At 35.3% G+C, this 11,283-nt stretch overlaps 1 protein-coding gene across 2 annotated transcripts in view; it reads left to right on the top strand.

Moving 5' to 3' along the window:
- Myo3a (myosin IIIA) overlaps window positions 1-11,283 on the top strand; it is a 224,397-nt gene that overhangs the window by 36,557 nt on the left and 176,557 nt on the right. For both annotated transcript variants that reach the window (XM_015495223.2, XM_048812677.1), the window contains exons 4-5: window positions 6,882-6,986; window positions 7,560-7,659. In XM_015495223.2, the coding sequence (XP_015350709.1) occupies window positions 6,882-6,986; window positions 7,560-7,659 (205 nt within the window). The remainder of the gene's footprint in view (window positions 1-6,881; window positions 6,987-7,559; window positions 7,660-11,283) is intronic.

Here is an 11,283-nt window from a genome sequence, read left to right as displayed (position 1 = left end):
GAGGAAGGAAGGAAGGAAGGAAGGAAGGAAGGAAGGAAGGAAGGAAGGAAGGAAAAGAGACAGACACAGAGAGGCTGATCTCGAATGCCTGGGCTCAAGAATCCTCCACCTCCAGCCTCCTGGGCAGTTGAGACTGTAGCATGTACCACTAAGTCTGGCTTCTTCCCTCTTTCTCTTTGTTCTTCATCTCATTACTACTTCCAGATAGAGGAGGAGACCTCCTTCCAAGATATCATGCAGGGGAGTCTCCATATTTGGGGGGAAAGAATGAGGAGGTTCTATCTCTGACTTCAATTTGTTATCTCTTTGCAATTTTTCTGTAGATTTTGTTTGCTTTTTACTCTTAAACCGATAGAAGTAAAACTTGAATATCTCACTTTTCATAACATACTCTATTCTTTTATATATGAAACTCAGAATATGATTTTTAGTTTGTTTTAAAAGTGATTTTTATCTCAAGAAAACAGCAGCAGCAACAACAACAACAAAACAAGTGGTTGTGTTTATTGGGAATGGAAGTGAGGTCATGTAGCTCCTAAGATTGTACTTTATTATTTGTAAGAAATACTTAGCTAATGTAAATTAGAATACAAACTTATTACACATCATATGTATGAAATTACTATCTCAATTGAATTGCTTAGGTAATACATAGGGAATTTATCAGGTGAGACTTAAGGGTTACTAAGTGAAAGTTAAGCAACAAAATTTAAATTTGAGGAAAGATTTCTTATTTGCTTTAAATTTCTGTGTATATATATATATATATATATATCCAGATAGGTTGGTACATTTATGCCTACGGTAAGGTGGTAATTGTGGTTAGTACTTTTGATGTGTTCCAACTATTATTGTGGTCTCTTTTTTGCTTCTTGACTGGATTGAAATGTTTTTAATTTTTTCCATGTTGCTCTAGAAATAGAAGATTATGAAATTATCATTTTTTTCTTTTTCCATCGTCACTGACTTTTCATAGACTTCTTAGAGAATTAGTATTAATGTCTTTGACTTCACATTGTAGTGTGACTTTGCTTTTTCTTCTGAAAAAGAAGAAGTCATCTCAGAATGACTGAAAACTGCATTTTATCTTATTTTTTTTAATATTTAATTTTTAGTTTTCGGCGGACACAACATCCTTGTTTGTATGTGGTGCTGAGGATCGAACCCCAGGCCGCACGCATGCCAGGGGAGCGCGCTACAGCTTGAGCCACATCCCCAGCCCCTGAAAACTGCATTTTAGTGTACAATCAGTTGTGAGGTTCTGTCCCCTGATCTACAAACTAGCTCAGTGGGTCCTGTAGCAGTACAGTACAGTGTTCATCTATACAAGGTCTTTTTCTTTTCTACCACTGAAAGTTTCTTGTTTGGATTCTAATCATAACTTCTTTTTAAAAGTTTTGTTTGCTTAAGTTAAGTTTTAAGAAAAATGATTTAGTTTAGTTATCATGTTGTTAGGGTCAGAAAATATCCTTTTGGAGAAAAGCCTTTTTTTCTGAGTATTATTTAAAAAGGACTAAGGAAAAAAATGAATATAAAAAATAATAAAATGGAATCATTTGATCCCCTCCAAAGTATAGTTTCTGTACTCTAGAAGACATAGTAAATAAAATCATTAGGCCACATTAACCTGGAGAAAACTATTGTCAATCTATATGATCGCACATTCCATCTGCTCTTTATATATAACCTTTTCTTTTCCCCCTTCCAACTGAATGTTATCAAGTCTCTTGGTGAAATTCTACAGTACTTTGCACACAAGTCTTTTTATCCGCATAACTATAATTCAAGACCTAACATATAATCTTGGTAATTGTTTATCATCCCTCTAGTTAGGTTTCTTTCTTTCTTTCTCTTTCTCTCTCTCTTTTTTTTTTGACCTTGGCACTATGGACATTTTGGTTTGGATGGTTCATTTTTGTGGAGGGCTGTCCTGTGCATTTTGTGCATTTTGGGGATGTTTGGCAGCCTCCCTGGCCTCTGGATGCCAGAAGCAGTTCCCCAGCCCTGTTGATAAAAAGAACTCTCCAAACATTGTGAAATGTCCCTGGGAGCAAAATCTTCTATGGTTGAAAACCACTGTTCTGAATATATTTTTAGGCTTGAAGCAGAAGCTGTACTGGCACCTTTGATCTATTCCTAATTCAGTGCCTTGAATATATTAACAGTTCAACAAATATTGGTTGAATATGAATAAATAAATTATGATTCTTCTAAAAATCATTATTAAATTAAAGAACTCTTATGATGAAAATTTATATATCTACGTGTGTGTGTGTGTATGTGTGTGTGTATCTCCAAGATTTTTTTCTGGATCAGTACCTTGCTTTTGTAAAAATGTATTGGATATAAAATTCAACCATGAATAAACAGTGTAGTTTCTGACAAAACACTGTAAAGGGGGGCTTTATTTGTATATAGAACTTAGATTAACTTGTGTGTTCCTTCATTATTTCAGGTCCCTTTTACATAGTCCTGGTGTTAGCAACTAGGGTGTACTTTTAAAAAAATAGACTGAATTTTTTCAGCAGTTTTAGGTTTGCAACAAAATTGAACAGTAAGTACAGAGAGTTCCTCTTCACTCCTCCGCATTATAACATCTTGCATTAGTTTAGTAGGTTTGTTAAAATTTATGAAGCAATATTAATAACTAACTAGAATTCATAGTTTACATTAGGGTTTACTCTTTGTGTATAGTTCATAGTTTTCATTAAGGTTTACTCTTTGTGTTGTACAGCTTATGGATTCTGATAAAATATGTAATGATGTGTATGTACCATTATAATATCACACAAATTCATTTCACTGTCCTAAAAGTACTATGCTTTCCCTATTTATCCCCCCTAGAGTCCCTAACAACTACTGATTTTGTTGTTTCCGGTTTTGTCTTTTCCGGAATATAGTATTCTTGGAATCATACAAACAGTAGTCTTTTCGTATTGCCTTCTTTCATTTAGCAATATGCATTTAAGATTTGTCTGTTCTTGGTGTTGACAACTAGATTTTAAACTCAATTCAGAGTTCTAGCTTCTGTTTCTTGGGACACTTTTAACAAACATAAAAAATTTGCTATATTAATTGCACATCCATATATAACCTACACCTGTAAGTTAAAATGAATTAGACACCTACTTTATGTGAGACTGAAAACTGTAAAACTTCCTGAAGAAATTGTAGGAGAAAAGTTTTATGGCCTTGGTTAGGCAAAAATTTCTTAGATATGACACCCAAAGCACATTCTATAAATTTAAAAAAAATGATAAATTTAGAACTTAACACTCTTCAAAAGACCCTTCAAATAAAAGTGCAAGCCACAGACTAGAAGAAAATGTTTGAAAATACCTGTCTATAAAGGACTTGTATCCAAAATATATAAAGAATTCTAAAAAATCAATAATAAGAAAGCAAATGATGAATAAAAAAATGAACAGAAATTTTGAATATTTTCCAAATAAAATATATGGACAGCAAATAAGTATATGAAAAGATGGCCAACATCTTAGTTATTAGGAAAACCCACATTAAAAATCACAAAGAAATACTAAGACCATTTAAAATGGCTTTAAGAATCCACTTTATAAATCAAGTACTGGGAAGAATGTGTAGCAACTAGAAATCTCATACATTGCTTATGCGGATGCAGAATGGTAGGACCATTTTGATAGTTCATCAGTGTAGAGATGGTTAAACAAACAACCTTCAGCAGTTTCCTCTCAGGTACTTAGCCAAGAGAAATCAAAACCTAATACTAACATTAACATGAGGGCTGGGGCTATAGCTCAGTGGCAGAGTGCTTGCCTTGCACATGTGAGACACTGAGTTTGATCCTTAGCACCACATAAAAATAAACAAATAAAATAAAGGCAGGCTGTCCACCTACAACTACAAAAACAAACGAACAAACAGCAACAAAAAAGAAACATTGCTGGTGGGACTGCAAATTGGTGCAACCAATCTGGAAAGCAGTATAAAGATTGCTCAGAAAACTTGAAATGGAACCACCATTTGACCCAGCTATCCCACTCCTCGGTTTATACCCAAAGGACTTAAAATCAGCATACCACAGTAATGCAACTGCATCAATGTTTATAGCAGCTCAATTTGCAATAGCTAAAACTATGAACCAATCTAAGTGTCCTTCAGTAGATGAATGGATAAAGAAAATGTGGTGTATATACTCAATGGAATATTATTCAGCTTTAAAGAAGAGTGAAATTATGGCATTTGCCAGTAAATGGATGGAGTTGGAGAATATCATACTAAGTGAAATAAGCCAATCCCCCAAAACCAAAGGCCAAATGTTTTCTCTAATATGAGGACGCTAATTCACAATAAGGTGGCGGGTACTAGAAAAGCATAGCGTTACCTTAGATTAGGTAAAGTGAAGTAATGGAAGGGGAGAGGATGGGATGTGAGGATAGGAAAGATAGTAGAATGAAACAGACATTATTACTGTATGTATATATGTGACTGCATGACCAATATGATTCTGCAACATGTACACTCAGAAAAATGAGAAATTATATCCCTTCTATATATGATATATTAAAGTGCATAAATGCATTCTACTTTCATGTATAACTAATTAAAACAAATAAAAAATTAATTTAAAAAACCTATACATGAATAGTCACAGAAGTCTACTCATAATTGCCAAAAACGGAAAACAATTGAGATATCTTTGAGTAAATCCATGATGTGGTTCGTCCAATCAATGCAATACTCAGCATCAAAAAAAAGAAACAACATTAAAACAGCATTTAAGAAAGAATGTGCAACTATGTGGATGAATCTGAAATTCATTATGCTCAAAGAAGCCAAATAATAGTGTCAACCTAAATAAAGCAATCAGGAAGAGATTTTTTTCCCCCCAAGAATTCTGATTTCTTGGGGGCGGGGGGGAATAGCAGGTTACCACAATGGGAATACTCATGCCTTAGTACACTGTGTGCATATTCACAGAGGTTGAGTCAAAGGGAAGGTTTTTTCCTTCTAATACACAAAATGAGGATGATCACATCAAATATTTGAAACAATAATCCCTGGTGCTGATTAATAACACGAGTGGTGATAGTCCAAGGTTGAATAGACATTATCAGGTAGAATCCTAGTAGAAATTTTCATATGCAAGTTTGTGATCCTGACAGAGTGTCTTGTGATTCAGGTTTAAGAACCCTTTCTTCATAAATTCCAGGCTTTGTGTATTTGTTTATTTTATTCTGTAAGTGTTGGCACAAGTGACTCCGTTTTTATTCTGATAGCTTTCGTATTTCTTCCACAAGAATCAACTGCAAAAGGTGTGGTCAAAGAGAGGGTACACTCTGGAGAAATAGAATGAAAAATTTAGTCTTCCTTCAGTGGCTTTTAGGAATTTTTAAACTGGTTCTAAAATATGGGTCCTTTTAAATAAGTGGTTTGCAATTGTAAAGGATTCAGTTTCTTTTCCATCAGTGGTAATTTTGTGAACCAGTATCACTGGCCCAGAGTGGAGGCAGTCTGACCCTGTACGTTGCTTCCAGGGTAACAACACTGTCTTACTTATCCAGTTTAAACAGCATCCCCCTTCCTGATACAGAACAAGATGCAGCTCTTGAAATGCAAGGCTGCACACGTTCCTGTATTAGCTGAAAGAAATTATTTTTGAGTGTAGAAAGACTAATTATGAATGTGCTTCAGTTTCTTCATCTTTAATATGAAGATGATAATACCTACTTCAGAGAGTTGGTGAGGTTTAGAGATAATTCATGTAAATGGATTAGAAATGTGCATGGCATCAAGTTTTAAGTGCTCAGCGCATCTTAGCTATTACTATCTAATCCATAATGTACCAGAAGTGTTCAGGCACCCAGCAAAATTTAATTACCATATCAGAAAAAGGTTTTGAGAAAATGTATTCAGTTATTTCAAACCAGGATGCTAAAAATATACTTGCTCTCACCTCCCTTCTGTCTGCACTTGAGTTAGAAGAGGGTCAGGGAAATTATTGCTCTTTTAGTTCCCAGGCACTGGTGGGCGCCAAAGGCAGTTGGAAAAGGTCCAGTAGATCAGGGTAGGGAGGGGAGACACCATTAAGAATCCTGAGCTGAGGGGCAAGGCCAAAAACAAAGACCAAAGAATCAGACATTGAGGATCAAGGACCTATGGAACCAAAACATTCTTGAGATATTCTCAGGGTTTAGGACTATTTGCCAAATTACTTCCCCTCTCATGTTCACTGCTAATATCAGTGTTAATCTATCCAGCAAGTAGTGTAGCTTCTTTGAAAGTTACCCATGGGATTTAATGTTACCTAGGTTTGTACAGCCCAGATGTGAAAATTTCCCCTATCTTGTTTTCTATTTAGATTCTTTCTACTTTGGGTGAGTTGTTGGGTATTTAGGGGATGCAAATAATATAGGAAATATTATATTTAAATAGTTTTCTAAAATATTATTTTAATCATTACTTTAATACATTCAAAATTTGCCAAAAGGATGTACTTTTTTAATTAGAGTACATATTTAATAGTATATAGGTATGGATTGAGACCACGGAATCTATTGCACTACCACTTTAACTATCAGAAACTAATGCTGCTTTAAACTCTGAATCATAAAATCTGGGAATAATTTGTAGAATTATAATTCTTACCATTAATTTAAAAAATCAAGCTCAGTGCTTCTTCAGATTCTTGTCTAAAAATTAATTTATATGAAAACGGTCTTAAAAATCAGTTGTACGGACGCACAAGTTTGTATGCTCATTTCATTTGTGAGTCCATAAAGATGATGAAAGTAATCATATAAAACAGAAGATTGGGACAATTTTTTAAAAAAATGTTTTAGGAAATCTTTTTACAGCCCCAAACTTCAATGTCATATGCATCTTGAAATACTCTTTTTTAGCTGTGCAATGGAGGATCCGTGACTGATCTTGTGAAAGGATTTCTGAAGAGGGGTGAAAGAATGAGTGAGCCTATAATTGCCTATATTTTACATGAAGCATTAATGGTAAGGCAATTTAAATTCTTTGTGCATTAATTATGAGGCTGTTTTAATTAAAAGATGTGGATCCTATTTTTAGAAAAATATTTCTACATTAGTATTTATTGATGCAAAAGTATATGCAAAGTCTGAAATGCTTTTCATGACTAATTCCTATTTCCATTAGAAATCGACTTTCCTTGTAGCAACAGGATCCTGAATTCTGATTTCTTGTGTTTCTTAGACCATGTAGTGATGAAAATAGAAAGTGTATTTTTTAATTAATAGGTTTTCATTTGCCATCACCTTAAAAAAAGTATATAAAAATTTTTCCTCTATTGAAATCAACACATTTTCTAATCAAATGTTTAGTAAAAGTTAAGGAGCATGCTTTGGTTTTGTGAATTTTTATATAATCCAAAGTGGAAAAGATGATCTTTGATTTGGCTAACTGAAGGTAAAACAGTGAAGGGTGAATTTTAATTTTTTCATGTATTTACTATTTATTTTGCCCAAATGTATTATATGAAAAATGTTTTTTGGTTTGATGCTTTTTTTTAAAAAAAAAAAAAGGAGTCATTATTATTTCTCACCAATTAGGGACTTCAGCATTTACATAACAACAAAACTATCCACCGTGATGTAAAAGGAAATAACATTCTGTTGACCACTGAAGGTGGAGTTAAGCTGGTAGATTTTGGTAAGTTTTGTTTAAATGCATAAATTTGGGTCGCATAGTGAACTGTATGATATGATCTTATCATTTCCCAACCATTTTGCTTTTTCCATACATTGAAAATAGGGAAATATCAGTATCTCATTGGGTAAGAAATAAATAAATAAATAGGCAATTGAGAGATTTCCAGCTCTCAGGTCACCCAGCTTAGCCCTACATAACACTAATATAGTAAAATGTATAGTTTATTCTACAAAACAGATAGTGTCCCACATGACACGATACTATAGCAGTATCTCCTGGCCTTTATTATTGATGACTTTATAAATGGGCACATGTCCAAATCCAGGCTTTTTGAGATGTGAGGGGATATCATTAAGGGTCATCTGGGGATATTTCCTGCCTCCTAAGAAGGAGACAGGGAAAGATGGTCTCTGTCTTCCCTGAGATCCTGTGCATTTACCATATTGACTGAAACTAGTCTGGTCTCCTTGTGACCTTTATAAAGCGCTCCATCCTGAGAAAGGCAGAGCTGAGAGAGTGAAGAATGGGGTTCCCTGATGACATAATCGAGTCACTAAGTCAATCGACTTTAGAGCCTACCCTTTCTCTGGACTTGTTGTTAGGTGAAATGATAAATTTCCATATTTACTAAGCCAATTTGAGGTTTCTGGGTTACAGCCAAAGGCGCCATTGTGTTGCATGCACCCTCACCTGGGCAGCTGCTTTTCAGCTGTGAAGGTGCTTTCTTATACTTCCTCTTGTTGGACCCTGCACTACAGCAATCCTCTGAGAGTGGGTGGTAGTATTCCAGGACATCTCAGTGTCCTGTAGGCTTTCCTCCCCTTCCCTTCCTCTGCACTCTGGCTGGGTAAGGTGTCCCACCTTGTGCTTCTATACCCTGTATATTTCTCTATTTTTAAATTCGCCACTTAGAACCATAGTTTCCTGTATGGTCTTTATGTATAAGTTAAAAAAGAAATATGGATGGACAGGGTCTTTGAAAAGCAGGACCCTGTCTTTGTCTGTTTTGTAGACCTACTGCTTTGGGTATAGCAATTCATTGGCTGTAAATTGAATGAACAAACCTCCCTTCATTTTGCTGAATGGAGGGAATTTAATTAGTTTTAGATTAATTTCAAATTGTTTTAATATCCAAGTACCCAGTAATTTAGTATTTGACTTAGCCCGGGAATGAATTTCATAGCAGGTCGAGAAACTGATGATAGCATGTCCTTCAAACACACATCAGATTGTGCATTGTTTTTCTGACCTGAACTATTGCCAACTAATGAACAGCGGTGAGTTGACTATAACTACCTGATTTATAACTGGGGTGCAGCTAGTCTGTGTTTCTAGTTGAGTTGAGAACCATGTGCTTGACCAATCTGGCTGGGTATTAATAAGGACTTCTGTTTGAAATTTAAAAACAGCAACTCCTCACTGCTGCAGAAGCAGGGCCATTATTCTCCTCAGAGAATAATTTTGGCTCTACTCAAAGACAGTTTCAAATGGAGACCTTGATAGTTAACTTAAAATCTCGTAATTCCCTTGTTTTTTTTAAAAAAATGACTACAATGAATAGAGACTAGATTAAAAGTTGCTCAAACAAGTGTAAATAAACAACTTTTCCAGCCATTAAAGAAAAAATTGGCAAACTAGTATCTTTGAGAAATTATCTTCCTGGGATATCTTCTAAAATAAGTTAGATTAAAAAAAATAAGCCTAGATAATAAATAGGGCAACTTTTTATATGACACTTTAATAAAAATCATCTTAGGTTGGATAGCTAACAAAATGACAGCACTGGTTTTAGATCATTTGGTTTGTTGATTTCTTTTCAGCAGTAATTAGAAATGAGAGTCATTTGGCCGCTTAAATGCAAGTCTGCCATCGAATACCAACATTTCATATATATTCTGTTCTCCATGGTAAGAGAACATGGGTTCAGTTCACCTTAAAAATGATTAGTGGGGCCAGGTGCGGTGGTGCACGCCTGTAATCCCAGTGGCTCAGGAAGCTGAGGCAGAAGGATCACAAGTTCAAAGCCAGCCTCAGCAATGGTGAGGTGCTAAGCAACTCAGGGAGACCCTGTCTCTAAATAAAATACCAAGAAGGGCTGGGGATGTGGCTCTGTGGTTGAGTGTCCCTGAGTTCAATCCCTGGCACCCCCACAAAAAAATGATTAGTGGGTTATTGTCTGAATTAAAACCTGAGGAATGTAGATGTCTGTGTACACTGAGAAACTTTTTGAGGGTAGAAGGAATACGATGTGGTAAACCACAAACTGCAGAATCTAGTAATCAGTGCCCTCATTTTATGTTCAAATCAAGTGTTCAGAAAAGGCAACTGCTGGCAGTAAAGAGTTTTGGAATAAATTTTACTTTAATTTCTCATGTCATAAAACAGATCGTGAGCTCATATGGGATACTGAAGATCTTAGATGGCTGTCAGGCACCTCATACTCAGAATTTCCAAAATTAACTCTTACCACCTCACCCATCTCAAGAAATCTGTTATAGATCAAAAATTTCCTGTCTTAGAAAAAGTCACCTGCATCTACTCATTGCTCAAGCCAGAATTTAGGGTCATCCTTAAGTCTTTGCTTGTCCTTACCTCCCCATATACAGCTAGTTACAAAACTTGTCTCTGTTAGGTCCCCGTACTTGTGCTTAGTCCTGCTTGTCACCTCTTGCCTGGGCCCCTGAAATTGACTTTTCTGAATCCTTACATCTAGTCTTGTTTCCTTCCCTCCAGTCCATTCTGTAACAAGGGGGAGTCTCTCCACAAACATATCCAGTTCTCCCACTTTATTTTTGTTATTTCATTCAATGACTTCCTCTAGTGACATAGAATAAGCTCTTTATTTTATTAATTTTATAAGACTTTATTTTAGTTGTACAAATTTGTGGGGTACAGTTTTGTTTTGTTTTCGTACTGGGGATTGAACTCAGGGGTACTCGACCACTGAGCCACATCCCCAGCCCTATTTCGTATTTTATTTAGAGACAAGGTCTCACTGAGTTGCTTAGTGCCTCACTTTTGCTGAGGCTGGCTTTGAACTCACAATCCTTCTGTCTCATCCTCCTGAGCTGCTGGGATTGCATGTGTGTGCCACTGTGCCTGGCTCTGAGGGGTACAGTTTTAATTACATGTATACAGTGTGTAATGACCAAGTCAAAGCAGTTGATATTTCCTTCTCCTTAAACTTTTAATTTTTTTCTTGATTAGCACATGATAATAATGGTACATATTGATGTGGCACTGATTGAATCAAAGGAATTGATGTTTCCATCTGCTTATCATTACTTTGTGTTTGGAGTCTTTGATCTCTCTTCTTAGTTATTTGTAATATATACAACAGATTATAGTCCCTACAATGTGATAAATAGAATACTAGAACCCATTTCTACCTGTGTTTGGTAATGACTATTCTTCCTCCCTCCATCTTTTGCTGCCCCCTTTTCTTAGCCTCTAATAATCTTTATTAAAATGTTCTGATTAACTGTAAGAAAGAACATTCGATGTTTGTCTTCTTATGTCTGATTTATTTCACTTACTATAATGATCTCAAGTGCCATCCATTTCACTGCAAATGATAGGATATATATATATATATATATATATATATATATATATATATATATA

The sequence above is a fragment of the Marmota marmota genome, unplaced genomic scaffold, assembly GCF_001458135.2.
Source record: "Marmota marmota marmota unplaced genomic scaffold, marMar, whole genome shotgun sequence".
In the NCBI taxonomy this organism is placed as follows: domain Eukaryota; kingdom Metazoa; phylum Chordata; class Mammalia; order Rodentia; family Sciuridae; genus Marmota; species Marmota marmota.
This window is presented reverse-complemented; position numbering and strand designations above follow the sequence as displayed.